The 20232-nt window shown below is 43.1% G+C and overlaps 1 protein-coding gene across 1 annotated transcript in view; it reads left to right on the forward strand.

Moving 5' to 3' along the window:
• Positions 1 to 20232, forward strand: part of DNAH10 (dynein axonemal heavy chain 10) — a 174562-nt gene that overhangs the window by 54137 nt on the left and 100193 nt on the right. The window contains exons 22-28 of the mRNA XM_008964478.4: positions 3637 to 3753; positions 3835 to 3937; positions 5266 to 5444; positions 11361 to 11572; positions 15240 to 15393; positions 17812 to 18045; positions 20099 to 20221. Of these exons, the coding sequence (XP_008962726.2) occupies positions 3637 to 3753; positions 3835 to 3937; positions 5266 to 5444; positions 11361 to 11572; positions 15240 to 15393; positions 17812 to 18045; positions 20099 to 20221 (1122 nt within the window). The remainder of the gene's footprint in view (positions 1 to 3636; positions 3754 to 3834; positions 3938 to 5265; positions 5445 to 11360; positions 11573 to 15239; positions 15394 to 17811; positions 18046 to 20098; positions 20222 to 20232) is intronic.

A 20232-nucleotide genomic window follows, 5' to 3' on the forward strand; every position in this document is an offset into this window, starting at 1 on the left:
ATGATTAATTTTAATCATTTATCCACAGATTATTTTGGATTTTCTAGGCACACCATTTTATAAACTGTGAATATTGACAGTTTCATTTCTTTTTAATTTTTAAATATTTTGTTTCTTTTTCTCACCTTATGACTCTAGCTAGGAATTCCTGTACGAGGCTGGATGAAAGGGGAGGTAGGGGAAATCCGTGTCTTATTCTTGATCTCAGAGGAAAAGCTTTTGGCACTGTATCACTAAATATGGTAATTGCTGTGTGGTTTATTAGATTAACTCCAATACAATAAGAGAAATATACAGTTGTGTATATTTAACACAATGGGGATATGTTCTGAGAATATGTCAATGGGCAATTCCATAATTGTGCAAACATCATGGAATGTACTTAGACAAATCTAGATGATATAGCTACTACACACCTAGGCCATATGGTAGAACCTATTGCTCCTAGGCTACAATCCTGTCCAGCATGTACTGTACTGAATACTATAAGCAATGTAATATAACAGTAAGTATTTGTGTATCTAAACATAGAAAAGGTACAGTAAAAATACAGTATTATAATCTTATGGGAATACTGTCATATATGCAATCCATTTTTGGCCCAAAACATCATTTTGTTGCTCTTTGATCTTTGACAAAAGACCAATGACTGTCTTTGGTCATTGTCCCTGGTTCCTGACACAAAGCTTCCAAAACACTTGTAATTTCCTGAGTGATAGGGGTCACAGGAACATCTTTTGTTACAATATTGTTCTTTGTCCCTGGTTCCTGGCACACAGCCTCTCAAATCCTTGGACTCTGGAGTGACAAGAGTGTCTTTTGTATGCAAGTGAAATGACTGGTGGCTGGGAGCCCTAGGCAGTTTCAGCATGGGGGCTGGTTGCCAGAAAGATCAAGCCATAAATTATTTAGAGGTTTGGAACTTTCAGGCGCCCATCCTTGCCACCCTTGGGGAGGGAAGAGGGGCTGGAGATTGGAGATCAACAAAGGCCAGTGATCTAATCAGTCATGCCTGTATAATGAAACCTCCATGAACATCCCTAAATGATGGGATTTGGAGAGCTTCCAGGTTGTTAACCACACCAAGGTGCTGGGAGAGTGGTGTGCTCAGAGAAGGCGTGGAGGCTCTGTGCACCCCCCAACCCCATACCTTAGCTTATGCGTCTCTTTCGTTTGGCTGTTCCTGAGTTGTGTCTTTTATAATAAATCAGTGATGGTAAGTAAAGTGTCCTTCTGAGTTCTGTGAGCCATTTCAGCAAATGGTCAAACGTGAAGGAGACATGTGTGGGGGAACCCCTGATTTTGTAGCCAGGTTGGACAGAAGTCTGTGTACCCCGGGCACCTAATACTTGCAACTGGCATCTGAAGTGAGGACAACCTTATGGGACTTACGCCTGCATTTCTCTTGAGTATAGGCCTAGACGTGAAGTTGCTGGGTTACAGGAATCCATGTGTTCAGCTTCACTAGATTCTGCTAGTTTTCCAAAGTGATGGTACCCCTTTATATCCATACCAGCACGAATAAGGGTTTCAGTTGCTCCGTCTCCTTACAAACACTTAGTTTGTTGATCTTTTGGAAACACCAACTTTGGGTTTTTTTTATCCCTTCTATGTGTGGATATTATTCCATCATCTTCTGGCCTCTATTGTTTTGACGGAGGAGTTGACTGTTAATCTTTTTGTTGCTCCCTTTCAAGGTAGTCCAGTCTAACTTTTTTTTTTTTTTTTTTTTTTTTGGTCTGCTTTTAAGAATTTTTTTTTGGTCTTTGGTTTTCAGCAGTTGTAATATGATGTAACTAGGTTCTTTTGTTTTGTTTTGTTCTTCTTTTTTTTTTTCCTGATTGAGATTTGTAGTACATTCAAAATCTGCAGGCTGATGTCTTTACCTAGTTTTGGAAAATTAACAGTTTTTGCCTTATTTTTTTTCCCTTCTGGGACTCCAATTCCACATATGTTGGACCTTTCTACAATACCCTGTACATCTTACATTCCTTTCTGCCTTTTCTTTCTGTGGTTTATTCTAATACTTTGTCCTAAACTTTAAGTTCATTAATTTTCTATTTATTTATGTCTGATCTGCTTTTCCTGGTTCCTTAAACAATCCTTTGAGCTCTTGATTTCAGGTATTGTCATTATCCATTCTAGAATTTCCATTTTAAAAACAATTTCCTGTGCTTTACCAAAATTCTCAATTTTGTTTTTGTCTTTTGTTTCCTTTACTCTTAAATAAAATTATTTTAAATTGTGTGTCTTATAACTCTGTCGTGATCTTTTATGTTGTCTGTGAATCTCTTGGTTTTGTTTAAGTTCTTTTGTGTCTTTATATGGCTGGCATTTCTAACTGAGTTCTTAATAGCCTATGTGATAAATTGGAGAGAGAGGATTGGAGGCGTTGGGTGATGTTATATTTCATCAGAGGAGATTTATTTTTGCTTCTAACAGACACCACAACTGGGTACATTAGCAAGCTAAGCTAACCTTATTCTAATCAGAGATTAAGTTGATTTGAAGCTGGGCTTTAGTTTATGAAGGGCTTATCTCTCTGTAATATCTCTATCTCTTTTTTTTTTTTTTTTTTTGAGGTGGAGTTTCACTCTTGTTGCCTAGGCTGGAGTGCAATGGCACAATCTCGGCTCACTGCAACCTCCGCCTCCTGAGTAGCTGGGATTATAGGCATGCGCCACCACCCCAGCTAATATTGTATTTTTAGTAGATACAGCATTTCTCCATGTTGGTCAGGCTGGTCTTGAACTCCTGACCTCAGGTGATCCGCACGCCTCAGCCTCCCAAAGTGCTGGGATTACAGACGTGAGCTACCGCGCCCAGCCTAATATTTCTTTTTAAAATTTCTTTTTCTTTTTATATTTACAGAGATACAGTCTCACTATGTTGCCCAGGCTGGTCTCAAACTCCTGAGCTCAAGGGATCCCACGCCCAGCCTCTATCTCTTTATTTTTAAAAATGATTTTATACTGATTTTATTTTAATTATAAAATTTGACTTTAATATTTATATATATATATTTTTTGAGATAGAGTCTTGCTCTGTCACCCAGGTTGAAGTGCAGTGGTGTGATCTCGACTCACTGCAACCACTGCCTCCCACGTTCAAGCGATTCTGCCACCTCAGCCTCCTGAGTAGCTGGAACTACAGGCTCCTGCCACCACGCCTGGCTAATTTTTGTATTTTTAGTAGAGAAGGGATTTCACCATGTTGTCCAGGCTGGTCTCGAACTCCTGACCTCAGGTGATCCACCCGCCTCAGCCTCCAAAAGTTCTGGGATTATAGGCGTGAGCCACTGTGCCCAGCCTAATACTTCTTTTTAAAATTTCTTTTTCTTTTTATATTTACAGAGATACAGTCTCACTGTGTTGCCCAGGCTGGTCTCAAACTCCTGAGCTCAAGGGATCCTCCTGCCTCAGCCCCCCAAAGTATTGGGATTACAGGCATGAGCCATGTAATCCCAGTCTGGCCATGTCTGGCCTTAATATTTCAATCAGCTTTTGAGTTGGTTTGAATTACCTAGCCTCCTGTTGCCACAAGCAGAAGTCCCTGGGAGGTAACTTTGACCATCAATTTCAATTCCAAATTGCTGATCATTTGTTGTTTATTCTGTTTTTTGTTTCTCCTAATTAGCCTCCTGATGCAGAGAAAGAACTGGTTGATAAGATTGAGAGCATGTGGTCTAATCTGTTTAATGATTCAGTGAATGTGGAGCATGCTCTTGGGGACATAAAGAGAACTTTCACAGAGGTACTGTTTAAATTTCACTTCCTGAGTAAAGACATTGAAAAACGTATTTGGGCTAAATTAATGTAACCTCATTTTTCTCAGCTTACTCGAGGCGAAATAATGAACTACAGAGTTCAGATAGAGGAGTTTGCAAAGCGTTTTTACAATGAAGGCCCTGGTTCTGTTGGTGATGATCTTGATAAAGGTAAGAATGTTCCTGTTGGTCTTACTGAGCGATCTGAGTAGCAAATGTTTGAGTATGTTTTGCTTAAGAGTTTATGGCAAGTGATGATGGTGCCGTGATTTAAATATTTATTTCTTCCTCAAATACTTTTTTCTTGGCTCATTTTAGTGGTCACATTTAAAAAAAAAAAAAGCTGGATTAATGCGACTCGTTGATTGTTGAGTGCCTGCTACCCAAAGGTGTTGAGAGAAGTGCCAAGGAGCAGCCTCCACTCCTGCGGGGGATACAGAGGTTTCTGCCGCAGCTCAGAAATCTTAAACACCAGCGACTGCCTTTACAAAGGCAGCGTCTTATCCATCCATCTGCCTCTCTAATGCCTGTTACATTTATTCTTTGGATTCAGATGCTTGTCCTCTGCCCCTCACATCACATAGGCTAAAATGGTGACAAGTTAAAAATACTAAAATTCTGTTTTTTTTTTTTTTTTTGAGACAGAGTCTCACTCTGTCACCCAGACTGGAGTGCAGTGGCACAATCTCAGCTCACCGCAACCTCCACCTCCTGGGTTCAAGTGATTCTCCTGCCTCAGCCTCCTGAGTAGCTGAGACTATAGGCATGTGCCACCATGCCTTGCTAATTTTTGTATTTTTAGTAGAGACAGGGTTTCACCATGTTGGCCAGGCTTGTCTTGAACTCCTGACCTCAAGTGATCCTCCTGCCTCAGCCTCCCAAAGGGCTGGGATTACAGGCCTGAGCCACTGAGCCGAGTCCTAAAATTCTTATTCTAAAGAGAATTTGGTAAATACCATGAGACAAAAAAAAAAAATACCATGAGACAAACCAAAGACTGCTGTGGCTTCCAAAGAAATGGGTGACGTTTATTTAAGGATGCTCAAAAAAGGCATCTGGGAAATGTGGCATTTGAGTAGATGATTGTGAGCAGGGATGTAGTGACGTAGAGTGGTAGTGGTCATTGGAATTGGGGGAGAAGCATAGAACTGGGAAGTTAGAGTGGTAAGGGAGTTATCAGTAGGATGATGACGTTCTCAAGGGGGCGGCAAAGGATGGTGATGTCGACCACAACATAGACCACCTCAGATTCCCTTAAAATAGTCTCCTTTCTGAATGACCTGGTTGTGAGAATTAGGCACAATTTTCTAACTGGAGGAGACTGCAGATGTCATTGGTCTTTTGGTTTTAGTTAGAATGGTGCCATGATTCTAAATTTGTCTTCCCGTGTGGTTTATGAGGATGAAATTATAATTGAGATACATTATGCATGATTTCTTATTCAATTTTGTACACCTTAAAATTGTATTTCTTCACTCATCGGTGTATTTATTTACTAGGAGTAGAGCTTTTAGGTGTTTATGAAAGAGAGCTGGCAAGACATGAAAAGAGCCGTCAGGAACTGGCTAACGCTGAGAAACTTTTCGATCTTCCTATTACGATGTATCCAGAGCTGCTGAAAGTGCAGAAGGAAATGAGTGGGCTGAGGATGATTTACGAGCTCTATGAAGGACTAAAGGTGAGCATTTCCCTGAAAGCAAAGGACTCAGGCTCACTGAAGGGGATGTAGGAATTACTTAAGCCCTGCAGACTTTGATGCCACCATAATAATGAGCTTGGGTCTGACGTTGTGGAAACGCTCATTTTGGCCGCAGGGAAGGGGGATGGGGAGTGATTGTTTATGGGTACAGGGTTTCCATTTGGGGTGTTGGAAAAGTTCTGGAAATAGGCTGGGTGCGGTGGCTCACGCCTGTAATCCCAGCACTTTGGGAGGCCAAGGCGGGTGGATCACCTGAGGTCAGGAGTTCGAGGTCAGTCTGGCCAACGTGGTGAAACCCTGTCTCTACTAAAAATCCAAAAGTCAGCCAGGTATAGTGGCAGGTGCCTGTAATCCCAGCTACTCAGGAGGCTGAGGCAGGAGAATCACTTGAACCTGGGAGGTGGAGATTGCAGTGAGTCCAGATTGCGCCATCGCACTCCAGCCTGGGCGACAAGAGCGAAACTCCATCTCAAAAAAAAAAAAAGTTCTGGAAATAGATAGTGGCGCTGGCTGTGTGACATTGTGAAAGTACTTGATGCCATGGAATTGTACATTTTATTTTTATTTTTGAGACAAAGTCTCGCTCTACCACCCAAGCTGGGGTGCAGTGGTGTGATAATAACTCACTGCAGCCTCGAAGTCCTGGGTCGAAGTGATCCTTCTGCCTCAGCCTGCAAAGCAGTTGGGACTACAGAGGTGCACCACCATGCCCAGCTATTCTTTTTTTAGTTTTAGTAGAGGCAATGTCTCACTGTGTTACCCAGGCTGGTCTGGAACTCCTGATCTCAAGCGATCCTCCTGCCTTGACCTCCCAAAGTGCTGGGATTACAGGCATGAGCCATTGCACCCAGCCTGGAATTACATATTTTAAAATGATTAAAATGACAAATTTTTTTAAATGTATTTTACCGTCATCATAGAAAAGAACTCTCTTTGGAGGTCAAGGGCTTGGTTAAGGCATGGGATAAACTGTTTAGTTGCAAGCGGAGATTAAAAGTTGCCGTGTCAGCCTGGTGTGGTGGCTCATGCTTGTAATCCCAGCACTTTGGGAGGCTGAGATGGGCAGATTACTTGAGGCCAGGAGTTCGAGACTAGCCTGGGCAACAAGGCGAAACCCCGTTTCTACTAAAAAATACAAAAAAAAGTTCCGGGCACAGTGGCTCACACCTGTAATCCCAGCACTTTGGGAGGCAAGGCGGGTGGATCACTTGAGGCCAGGAGTTCGAGACTAGCCTGGCCAACATGGCAAAACTCCATTTCTACTAAGAAATACAAAACTTAGCCAGATATGGTGGCACATGCCTGTGATCCCAGCTGCTTGGGAGGCTAAGGCACAAGAATCGCTTGAACCCAGGAGGTGGAGGTTGCGGTGAGCTGAGATTGCGCCACTGCACTCCAGCCTAGGTGACAGAGTGAGACTCTGTCTCAAAAAATAAAAATAAAAATAAAAGTTGCAAATGTCATGTCATTTGGGTGCCTCTCATTGGTATGTTTCCCATGCAAATTCATGCTATTCATTCATTTATCTATTGACTTAGTTCTTTATAGCTCAGTGCTGTGCTGGTTGGAGTGTGGGGTCCAGAAAAGGAGTCATGTTTGCCCGTTCCTGCCCTTCTTGAGTCCCCAAGGGAGACTGACTATGTTAGTCTGGGTTCTTGAGAAACAGAATCAATAGGAGATATGTGTATCTATATCTATATCTGTCTGTATCTAATCTGTATCTATACCTATGTCTATATCTAATCTACATCTGTATTACATTATCTAATCTATATCTATCTGTATCTAATCTACATATCTATTTCTAATCTATATCTAATGTATATCTATATATCTGTGTCTAATCTCTACCTATATCTATGAGATTTGTGATGAGGAATTGGCTCCTGTGATTATGGAGGCTGAGAAATCCCATGGTCTGCAGCTGGCAAGCTAGAGACCCTGGAGAGCTGATGGTATAGATTCTAGTCTGAGTCCAAGTCTGAATGCAGGAGAACACTGACGTCCCAGCTTGAAGACAGTCAGGCACAGAGGTTGCATTCCACCTTTCTCAGCCTTTTGTTCTATTCAGGCCTGCAGTGGATTGAGTGAGGCCATCCATGTTGGGGAGGGCCACCTGCTTTACTCAGTCCCCCAGTGCAAACGCTCATCTCACTCAGTATCTCTCACAAAACACCAGCGTCCACTTGACACACAGGATTCACCTTTGCACCGATATGTGAACAAATAACCACGCCGCCAAGATGTGTGCTGGAAATGAGGTGGACAGAATCCTGAGATTGCAGAGGAGGAAGGAGAGTGGCCCACCGGCCCAGGGAGTGCTGCTAAAGAGGTGGCCTGGGAGTGAGGCTCAGAACCAGAACAGGCTTTTGCCTGGTGCAGAACAAGGCTTTCCAGGCAGAGCGTTGGGCAGGAGCAGAGACAGGAGATTTGAAGTTGTGTCTTGTGTCCATAACCCTTCATCCAGACTGGTGGCTTTACCAACCATGGATGCACCAGGAAATGGGGTTGGGATGTGCGAAGCGGCCGGTGGAGATGAAGCCGTGAGAAGGGACTCCGGAGGCAGCCGGGGGATTGCAGGCGGGGGGTCCTTTAGGAGGTCACTGCCCCAGTGCTGGCAGAAGGGATGGCAGCTTGCATTTTAGGACAATTATAGAGGGAATAGAGAGGAGAGAAGATTCCAGAGATGGGGTGGAAAGTGATGAGACCTGGTGCCTGCACCAGGCAAAAAATTCATAAAGTGAAAAACATACCCTCAGCTTTTAAAAGGAAAGGTATCATGAGAACTGAGAACAACCACACATATGTCAAAATAAGTGGTTTTAAAATGTTTAATTTTTCTGGGTTCATAGTAGGTGTCTATATGGGATACATAGATGTTTTGACACGGGCATGCAGTGTGTAATAATCACATCATGGGGAATGGGATGTCCATCCCCTCAAGCTTTTATCCTTTGTGTTACAAACAATCCAATTATGCTCCTTTAGTTATTTAAAAATATACAATTTTTATTGACTATAGTCACCCTGCCATGCTATCAAATACTAGGTCTTATTCATTCTTTCTGGTTTTTTTTTCTGTAGCAAAATAAGCATTTTTAAAAATCCAATATTGAGACATAGCTTGGTCCCCCCAGCCTACCCTGGTCTGTGGATGTTAAGGGACATTTCATCAGCTAGAGTGACTTCCACTCTCCTTGAAATTTATTTTTTCCTAGCAATTGCTTTTCAAAGTTGTGTGCTGAGAAGAGTCTCAGTGACACACTGGGTGGCTTCTGGGAGGCTGGGCAGGGGACTGTCATCATAATCCCAGGGGATCCTGGGGTGGCAGCGGTGCAGGTTGGGAAGCATGGGTGGATTCTGGATCAGGTTTGCAGGTAGAGTCAGTGGGGCCTCCTGGAGGTGTGGATGTGGGATGTAAGAGCAAGAGAACAAGGAAGACTCCAAGGTTTTTGGCCTGAGGAGCCGGAAGAGTGGAGTCACTCTTAAGGGAAGACTCCAGGAAAAGAAGGTTTGGGGACGATGGTGAACATCAGGAATTCAGGGCAAGGTGATGTCTGCTGGACGTTCCTGTGGTGATGTTGAGGAAGCAGCACTTGGATGTATTTGTCTGGAGCTCAGAGGAGAGCTGGAGGGGTGAATTGGGAGTGTCCCGGTGCGGAAGGTACTGAGCCACCAGTTCAGATGGGCTCACCTGGTGCCTTCGTTTCCTGGGGCTGCCAGAACAAATGATTATGAATACATGATTATGAATACAGACCAGGAGGCTGAAAACAACAGAAATGTATCTCCTCACGGTTCTGGAGGCCAGGAGTGCAAAATCAAGGTGTCTGCAGGGCCACGCTCACTCCGAAGGCTGCAGAAGAGGCTCCTTCTTGCCTCTTCCAGCTCCTGGTGGCTTTTGACTGTCCCTGGCGTTCCGTGGCTTGCGGCTGTGTCGCTCCTGTCTCTGCCTCCCTCATCACATTGCTGTCTTCCCTCTGTGCCTCTGTGTCTGTTTTCTCTTCTTATACGGACACCAGTCACTGGATTTAGGGCCTGCTCTAATCCAGTATGACCTCACCCTAACTACCTCTGCAAAGACCCTCTTTCCAGGTGAGGCTTCATTCTGAGGTTCTGGGTGGACGTGCATTTTTGGGGGACGCTATTCAGCCCGGTACACTTGGGAGTGGGGTTGGTGGAGGAGAGGAGCGAGGTCTGAGCCTGGGTCTCTCCAACATTAAATGCCATGAGAATACGTCCCTAAAAAAGGAAAGACGAGGAGGAGGAGGAGTGACCCAGGTGGTAGGAGAACAAACAGGTGAGTGTGACATCTTGGAAACGTGTTTCTAGGAGGTAGGACTGGCCAACTGCACCAGATGCTGCTGATAGATCAGGTGAGAAGAGGATGGAGGATTGATCACAGTATTGCATATTGTGGAGGCCACTGGTGACTGCAACAAGAAAAAATCAATGGAGTGTGGCCGTGGAAGCCTAAATGGAGCGAGTCCAAGGTGTTTACCTGAGAGAAGAGAAAGCATGGTCCTTGCAGAGACTTCTGCATGAATGTTCATAAACAGCATTGTTGGTAATAGCCCAATACTAGAAACAACCCAAATGCCCATTAAGTGAATGGATAAATAAGCTGTGGCTCATCCACACCACAGAATACTACTACTCAGCAAGGTAGAGGATTGAACCAGTTCTCAGCGCATCCACGCAACAACATGGGCGACTCTCAGAATCGTCATGCTGAGCGAAAGAAGCCAGATACAGAGGAATGCATATTGTATTATTCCATTCATATAAAACCCTGGAAAATGCAAACGAATTTATGGTGGCAGTACACAGATCTGTGGTTAACTGGGGGTAGGGACAGGAGGAGAGAGATGGGAGGGGTTATGACACAGGGAAATGGGGCAGCTTTTGAGGGTGATGAATGAGTTTGCTATCTTGATTGTGGTGGTGCTTTCACAGGCATGCACACCTGTCAAAACTTTGCAGATTGTACCTTTAGTTATGGACAGCTTATTATATACCAGTTAATCCTCAATAAAGCTGTTAGAAAAACAGGCCAGGTGTGGTGGCACATGCCTGTAATCCCAGCACTTGGAGGCTAAGGCAGGAGGATTACTTGAGCCCAGGAGTTTGAGGCCAGCCTAGGCAACCTAGCAAGACCCCCTGTCTCTGCAAAATAAAATAAAAAATATCCAGGCCTGGTGGTGCGTGTCTGTCGTCTCAGCTACTCAGGAGGCTGAGATGGGAGGATCACTTGAGGCCAGGAGGTTGAGGCTGCAATGAACTGTGATCACACCATTGCACTACAGCCTGGGTGGCAGCGAGACCCTGTCTCCAAAAAAAAAAAAAAAATAATTTTTACATTAAATCTCAGGAAAATATAACACAGAAAATCTTCTCTTTACAATCATCAAGTAGGAACATGTTTTTCCTCACTTCTTAGCCTCAACCTGATGATTTGTAAACAGATTCTTGGATTAGTGATCTAGAGTGTAAATATTTTGTAACCTTAGCTGCTTTCATCAGGGAAAAGAAGCAAGCTATGACAGCACCTGAATGAAGTACATCCTTTAAGACCCACGCAACTCCCTGATTTAAAAACACCTGTTACTTACTTTATACCTCTCACTTTTGTCTTTAGAAAGGGAAGATGTATTTCTGGATCCCACACATCCTCAGATACAGCATTATTTTTGCAAAAGCTTACAAAAAGTGGAATTCTTTTCTTGTTGTTTTAGATCCTTGTAGTCAACCCCTTGTTTGTGAATTTCAGGTAGTTGTAGATAGATGGGTAATACTTTAAAATATCTGAACGTGACTAAGAGTCAAGAACTTGCTCTCCTTGTTGCATTTCCAAAGGGGTCTTTGTTGATGGAGCTGTTTCTTGCACGTTTCCAGGTTGCAAAAGAAGAATGGTCTCAGACCCTTTGGATCAACCTGAATGTGCAGATTCTCCAGGAAGGAATTGAAGGTTTTCTCAGGGCTCTCAGAAAGCTACCTCGGCCAGTCCGTGGCTTATCAGTGACCTACTACTTGGAAGCAAAAATGAAGGCATTCAAAGACTCGGTTCCTTTACTTCTTGACTTGAAAAACGAGGCACTAAGAGACAGGTTTGTTTTGTCCTCTGTCCGCAGATGTAAAAATGTGGGAGGAGCTTTTAGTTAAAATTGTTTCCCTCAGTACATTATCTTTGGTCTGATGATGAAGCACACAATTTCAACAATGCCACAGGGCTATACATGGGCACGACACAGTTCTATAATGTTGTTTCTATGTAAAGTGTCTATAAAACTGTCAACCACAGGATTCTTTTAAAAAAGAAAGATCCCAGCAGGTGCAAAGTGGCGTTTGCAGTTGCTTTTCTCGAAGATTTAAAAAACTATAGTAAGTGACCTTGATCAGCCCCATCCAGCAGACATCAAACGGAACTCACATATGTAATTTACAGTTTTTTAGCTGCTACAGTAAAAGAGTAAAAACGGGTGAAATTAATTTTAATAGTATATTTTAATTAACTCAATATATCCCAAACATTATTTCAACATGTAATCAACATGAAACATTTATTCATGAGATATTTTACATTCTTCTTAAAAAATATGTCAAAGTGCAATGTGTATTTTATATCTATAGCCTATTTCAACCTGGGCTTGCCCCGTTTCGAGTGCTCCATAGACACGCGTGGCTTGTGGCCACCATACTGATGGGATAGCCAGCCCTGTGGGTGGGACAGAGGGGGCATGGGTCTGTGTTTATTTGGTGATGGCACCACACAGACACGAATTAGGAGTTACAGTCCTCATTTGTGAGTTATGCTTCTGCTCGTGTTCCTCTATTCCTCGGTCATGTTTTCCAAAGTGTGGTCATCTAGTCATGCCATGACATCAAGTGACTTCATTTTCCCTAGTGAGAAAGTCATCCCTTCTTTGGTTCCCTTCCTATCCTTGAGTTCACACTGAGAAAGTCTCTCGTAAGTGCTGGCTTGTTTTCAACACCTGTTACATCTGTCTCTCCCTCTCAACAAGGAGCAGGCAGCCCTCGGGCCCTGGTGACGTGGAGTCTTAGCCCTCTTTTCACTGTCTGCTGGCTTCCCTGGAGCACTCACCTTTACCTTTGCAGACTTCAGTTTCCTCATCTGTAAAACTAGGTAGAAGTAGGCATTTTCTAGCTAAAGTTCTCGGTTTTATAATCCCATAACCCAGTGTTTCTCAAACTTTGGTCCTGTCTCATCATTTTTGTCAGATCTGAGTATCATCTATGCCGTCATGGCTTTATATTTTTCTTCCTATCAGTTTCTTTTTTATGGAAATGAATGTTATTCTAAAAAGAAACTTCCACCACCACTGTAAAGAGAAAACCAAAAGCTCTTGCCAGAAATAGAAAGTAATTATTAAAAAAAAAAAGATAGCTCAAAACAGTTGCCTGTCTCTGAGCCAGAGACCTTCGCTCTAAGAAAAGTGAATGACCCTGGGGAGGGACTGAGGACACAGCGTAAAAATTAAAGAAAGAGGAAAGAAACACAAAAGGTGGCTTGCCAGTCAAAACAGGTTTATTTTAGAGAAAACAAACCTGAGAGGGGATTCTGGCCAAGTTAGGTCAGAGCCACACTCTCTTAGAGACTAAGAGTTTTTAAGGATTTAGGGTGGGAGAGTTTATCCGAGGCTTGGACTGCTTCTGTGTCTCTCTGTTGTGCTTATCTGGGAGGGAGAGTTGTGTGTCTATTCCCATTCATTTTTCTGCAGCAGCAGGCATACTCGCCGAGTCTGCTTTTAGCTCCCCTATCTTAGTGCACCTGAAGGGAAAGGAATGTTCTTATTAAGGTCCACTGTTTTACTGGGACCCATTGTATAAGGGTGAAGTTTGGCAGTTACCCAAGAGACTTCCTCCTCTCCTCCCTCTGTGCCTGAGCTGTCTTGTCTATGTTTTCCTGTCTGCTCTTTCTGGTGGCTTGTAGTTAGAAGATAAGTGATTTCCTTAAAATGCATGGGCTGGAAAGGGAGCTGGACCTTAAAGTGGCGGTGTTTGTCCAAGATGAGGTTGCTCCTGCTCTGTCACACAGAAGCACAAAGAGGAGACTTTCCCTTCGATGTAATTTACTGTAATTGAAAGGACTGGGCGGGAACTGGAGAGGGAATCACTCTCTCCTAGTGACTCAGGGCTGAGTTATGTTGAGTGTGGACCCTCTAATCCACCACCAGGGTTATGTCACAGGCTGGCCCCAGGTCCGCTCTGCCCACATGCAGTCCATCAATCGCCGTGACATGGGTTTTGTGAAACAGAAAGATTTATTTGCAAGGCCGCCAAGCAAGGAGGCAGGCGAGCAGCCCTCACATCTGCCTTCCTGAAGATAAGGCTTAGGGATGTTTAGGCGTTAGGGGAGTGGGGTGGTCGAAGTCGAGGGGGAAGGTGGTTGGTGGTGGGAAAAAGGAAGTAACAGGTTCATTCTGAGCAAGTGTAGCTGGGGTTCACACCATTTCACAGGACATAGGCACAGAAAGTGGGGGCGTTGACATGGCCTGAGGGTGGAGTGTTTGGCCTTCCAACGTCAAAAGGCCACCTCTGGGGCACTTGCACAGGCCCAGTTGAAAGGTCAGTGGTCTCAACCAGTTGGAACTGGACAGAGGAGTTGGTTCAACTTTCTGAAAAACAACCAAAGTCACCATCGCCATCGTGGCCTGTGAATGTTATCCATAGTAGCCAGTGAAGGTTAAGTTTCAGCGTTCAGTGGCGAGACCTTCAGCTTCATGGGAAAAGGGGGAAAAAAATAAAAAGCAAGTGACCATAAGCCACAGAGCAGGCACTGATGACCCTTACCCTTCAGTTTCAGTTCTGACACCCTCCTTCCTGTCCGTGCTGTGCTAGGCCAGGGGGTTCAGAGACCGATGAACCAGTAGGGCCTCCTTTCTGACCATTTCCATGGCCGTGTGTGTGTGTGTGTGTGTGTGTGTGTGTGTGTGTGTTTACAACACTCAGTGATTCAACACTTGCTGCTCACGTGCTGGGTACGTGGCGTTCTGCTGTCTAGCGTCATGCTTAGCTGCCTTACTCACACCCATTCCATATACACAGAACTAAAACATGGGTAAATTCACAGGCCAAATGCAAACCTTAAAGGAAGGCCAGTCAGGTGAAGAGCAGAGCTGCCCCCGTTGTGTCTGTGTGCACAGGAGTCTGCCCCGACTGTCCCGTCTGAATGGGCCCCTTCGTACCTCCTCTGGCACGCTGCAGTTTTCTCATAGTACTCAAAACCCTATGTCATTATTTAATTTATAGATTTGTTTATTGTTTGTTGTTTGTCTCCCCAAGTAAGTGGCAGGTTCTCTGAAGCTAGGAGCCTTGCCCTTGATAACTCTGTACCCCTGTCCACTGCCCGGCACGGAGTCAGCACTGAAATATTTATCAAATGCACGAGAGCTCATAATTTACATGAGGCTCTCAAAAAGGCTGAGTGATTCAACAGAGGTTGAGGTCATTGGTCGAGAGACTATGACAGAAGCCGTTCCCAATAATTAAAAGTTGTGTATTTTATGAGAAGGCTGTGAAGACTAGTGTATAGTGTATACAGTATTTTGCAAGATGTTGTTTTCCGGTTTAACTCTGGAGGCCAGTGGGATTTTGGAGAACTTTGGGAATATATTTCTAATGATGTCCTCATGTTGCAGAATTTCATTATAAGAAGTTTACAAAATGAGATTTGTCCTGTGATTTAAATGGGAGTAATTGAACTCCTTACTAAATTCAGTAAGCATAAAGATTTGAATGCTGATGTGCTTTCAGGCATTGGAAAGAACTTATGGAAAAAACGTCTGTCTTTTTTGAAATGACCGAAACGTTCACCTTGGAAAATATGTTTGCTATGGAACTGCACAAACACACAGATGTTCTCAATGAGATTGTCACAGCAGCAATCAAGGAGGTTGCCATTGAGAAGGTAAGACTTCAGTTAAAAACAGGCTGGAGAAAACAGTCTTTTTTTAATTCAAAGAGAAAATAGGGAGAACTCATCTATACTAAAAAAGAAAAAAAATTAGCTGAGCGTGGTGGCATGCCTTTAGTCCCAGCTTCTTGGGAGGCTGAGGTGGGAGGATCACTTGAACCTGGAAGGTGGAGGCTGCAGTGAACTGTGATCGCACCATGGCACTCCAGCCTGGGTGACGGGGTGAGACCTTGTCTCAAAGAAGAAAAACAAACAAAAAAGAGAAAACATATTTGCTCTAGTACCTGATGTACTTCAGTAATAAAGAATTATTTGTTGTAGAAATAGAATTTCTGCTTTAATTAAATTTTTTGTTGTTCCCAATTGTAGTTTCATTTTCCATTGTTTAAAAAATTTTTTTCTTATTGTTTCTTATTTATTTATTTGTTTTGCCATTGATTTTTAAATAGATGTAATGGATGTTCATGGTAGAAAATTGAAAAAAAATTCATAATCCCACTACCTGAAAATAATTATTAACTTTTTAGTGTATTTCTTTCCCTACTTAAAAATGCATGCACACATGTATACATAGGCATACACACATACTACTCATATATGTGCACATACACCCATGCATTTGTATGCACTAACATACACGTACACAGGTACACACATACACATACCCCTACACATATATGTATATAGTCAGGTGTCACCTAATGGCAGGGACACATTCTGAGAAATGTGTCCTGAGTTGATTCGTGATTGTGCAAACAAACCTAGCTGGGATGACTACTGCACACCTAGGCTATTGGGTAGAATCTATTGCTCTAGACTGCAAGCCTGTACAGCAAGGAACTATATTGAGTACTGTCAGCCATTGTAACCTAATAGTACCTGTGTATCTAAACACAGAAAAGGTACAGCCAAGGCCGGGCATGGTGGCTCACGCCTGTAATCCCAGCACTTTGGGAGGCCGAGGCGGGTGGATCACGAGGTCAGGAGATTGAGACCATCCTGGCTAACACGGTGAAACCCCGTCTCTACTAAAAATACAAAAAAAATTAGCCGGGCATGGTGGCGGGTGCCTGTAGTCCCAGCTACTCGGGAGGCTGAGGCAGGAGAATGGCATGAACCCAGGAGGCAGAGCTGCAGTGAGCCGAGATCGCACCACCGCACTCCAGCCTGGGCGACAGGGCAAGACTCTGTCTCAAAAAAAAAAAAAAAAAAAGAAAAGAAAAGGTATGGCCAAAATATGGTCCAATAATCCTATGGGACCACCATTATATATGAAATTCATCACTGAATGAAACGTCCTTATGCAGTACATGACTGTACATAGTACACCACACATGTATACACATGTATATGCATGTAGACACATATGCATGCAAACACACAAAATATACATACAGTGTGCACACAGTGTACCTAACATATACACATAATGTATACACATGTGTACATATGCACATAATGTACATACAGTGTACCTAATATATACATGTACACATAATATATATACATGTATACATATACACATAATGTACACACAGTGTACCTAATATATACATGTACACATAATGTACACTATGTATTCGTATACACACAATGTGCACACAGTGTACCTAATATGCACACGTACATATAATGTACACACATATACGTATATACACAATGTTCAATGTACCCAATATACACATGTACACATAGTATATACACATGTATACATATACACACAGTGTACACAATATACCAAAGATACGCATAATATACATATAATGTACACATGTACATATGTATACACATATACATATGTATCGATACAGATTTTTTTTTTTTTGAGACAGGGTCTCCCTATGTTGCCAAGGCTGGTCATGAACTCCTGGGCTCAAGCAATCTGCTCACCTTGACCTCCTGAAGTATTAGGATTACAGGCATGAGCCACCGCACCCGGCCTCGATATAGATTTTTTGTTTTGAATATGAAATCATAAGAGGCATATCATTTTGTAATTTGGTTTTTGTGTGAGTAGAGTAAGCACAGGGGCAGGATCTCATAACTGTGCAGACTTCGGGGGCAGACTGTGGGGTTTAGACCCTGTTTCTGGGGCTCAGTAGCTGAGCTTCATGTCTGAGCCCCAGTTGCCATCTCTGTAAAATGTGGGTGATAATAATCCCTACCAATATACTTTGAGGTATTTGCTTTGAGGACTGAATGAGATTGTGTATGTGACATGCTTACCTGCCACATAGCGAATGCTTGATAAGTGACAATTATTACCATGACAGAATTCCAACTTTTCAGGAAACAGACCCAGGACTCCGATTGCGTTGTTGGCCAAAAGCAAGCTAAGGAAGGTGTTTTTGGGTTGGGGCTCGGTCCTTTCAGTTCGTGTGCCTGAATCATTCTTTTTCTATTCCTGAACAGGCTGTGAAGGAAATCCTAGACACGTGGGAAAATATGAAATTCACTGTAGTCAAGTATTGCAAAGGCACACAGGAGCGAGGCTACATCCTGGGTTCTGTTGACGAAATTATTCAGTCTCTTGATGACAACACTTTCAACCTGCAGAGCATCTCAGGAAGCAGATTTGTGGGGCCTTTTCTGCAAACTGTTCACAAATGGGAAAAAACGCTTTCTCTAATAGGGGAAGTCATTGAGGTGAGAGAAAAGATGAACAAAAGATGGATTAGAGCCAGTGCATAGCAGTGGCTTTTATATGAGGATATTTTGTGTTTAGAATTTTATATGAGGATATTTTGTGCTTAGAAACAAATGATCCTCTTTCATACTTTTTTGTCTTGATTTATTTTGAGGACAAGAGTGCATGATCAAAGGAATTGATCTGAATTTTTATTTTACTGAATGATTTTCATTTCCAAGATTCCTAATTGCTTCTATTTCATATATCTCTGTTTTTCTTTGATACTGTCCTGTTCTTGTTGCAAGGATGCTTTTGCCTCCTTGATGACACTGAAAATTAGAAACATATTTATTTTACATTCCTTTTCGATTTCTCTACACTTTTTAAAAAAATGTCTGTTGACTCTCTCTTGTGGTGGTGGATTTTCCTCTGTGTGATTTTGATTTTTTTTTCTAGCTCATCTCACATGTAGTTTTTTTCTTGTGTTTGCTTCACTTTGTCATCTGTTTTTGCAGCCTCTTTAACCTGAGGCCTGTCACACTGGGAAGTAGCAAGGTCTTATAGTAGGTGGTTTGGGGCTTTCTTCCTTTTGGGCAATACTTGTCCAGACCTCTGTGAGCAACCCAGGCTCACTGCACCATTTTTGTGCGGTTGCCTTTTTTTCCTCCCAGACCACAGGCAAGCACCTTGTTTTTGGCCACAATCCAAGCCTTGGGTGGGATGAAGCCAGGCCTGGTTCACTGGCCAACTGTGTGATCAGGCCTCCATCATGCCTGGGTTTCCTTTCCTTGCTTTTTTGTTTGTTTGTTTTGTCTATGACTTTGTGTTAGTGGAAGCTCTTATGTGGGATATAGCACTGTTTTTTAATTTGTGAGTTAAAAATTTTTTTTTAGATGGAGTCTTGCTCTGTCACCCAGGCTGGAGTGCAGTGGTGCCATCTCGGCTCATTGCAACCTCTGCCAGCCGGGTTCAAGTGATTCTCCTGCCTCAGCCTCCCGAGTGGCTGGGATTACAGGCATGTGCCACTATGCCTGGCTAGTTTTTGTATTTTTAGTAGAGATGGGGTTTCACCATGTTGGCCAGGCTGGTCTTGAACTCCTGACCTCAAGTGACCTGCCCACCTCTGGCTCCCAAAGTGCTGTGATTATAGGCATGAGCCACTGTGTTCAGTCAAAAAATTTTTTTATTGAGGTAAAATTTAAATAACATAAAACTAGCGATTGTAAAGTGCACAATTCAGTGACATTTAGTACATTCACAGTGTTGTGCAACCACCACCTCTAATTCCAGATTTTCATCAAACCAAAAGAAAAGCCAGTACCCCTTAAGCAGTCATTCCCTACCCATCTCCTCCCCCAGCACCGGGCAACCTCCAGTCTGTTTTCCGTGTCAATGGATTTACCTATTTTGGATATTTCATATAAGTGGAATGACACAATATATGATCCTTTACGTCTGGCTTTTGTCAGTTAGTGTGATGTTTTCCAGGTTCATCCATGTTGTAGCATGTGTCAGTGCTTCCGTCCTTTTTATGGCCCAATAATATTAAATCATGTGGATTGATCACATGTTGTTTTTCTGTTCATTGGCTGATAGACATTTGGGTTGTTTCCACCTTTTGGCTATTGTGAACAGTGCTGCCATCAGCATTCATGTACAACTACTTGAGTCCCTGTTTTCAATTCTTTTGGGTCAATACCTAGGAGCGGAATTGCTGGGCACATGGTACTTGGCTTACTTTTTGAGTGTCTGGCATGGCCTGTCCTTTGCTGTTGTGGGTCACAGGCTTCACCCCCTTCTCATAACTAGAAGTTTTCCTACCTGTGCTGGGCTGCATGGAGAGCTTTCTTTTGCTTTTGAGTGTGGCCATTAGTTATGCTTTCCCCAGCATTCCCATTCATTTGGAGTGGAGGGGAGCTGGCCATGCAGATGCTCACTCTGTCACCTTGCCTGGAAGGTCCTCCCACCTGAGTTGCTTTGGGTCTGTCTCGTGTCAGGGTGGGGCTTTGCCATCCACTTTTGGAGGTATCTGATAACCCCTGCTGACACCGACCTTTTGTACATTTACAGATTTGGATGTTGGTTCAGAGAAAATGGATGTATCTTGAAAGTATTTTTATTGGTGGAGATATAAGATCACAACTTCCGGAAGAGGCAAAAAAGTTTGACAACATCGATAAAGTATTTAAAAGGGCAAGTGACTC

The sequence above is a fragment of the Pan paniscus genome, chromosome 10, assembly GCF_029289425.2.
Source record: "Pan paniscus chromosome 10, NHGRI_mPanPan1-v2.0_pri, whole genome shotgun sequence".
In the NCBI taxonomy this organism is placed as follows: domain Eukaryota; kingdom Metazoa; phylum Chordata; class Mammalia; order Primates; family Hominidae; genus Pan; species Pan paniscus.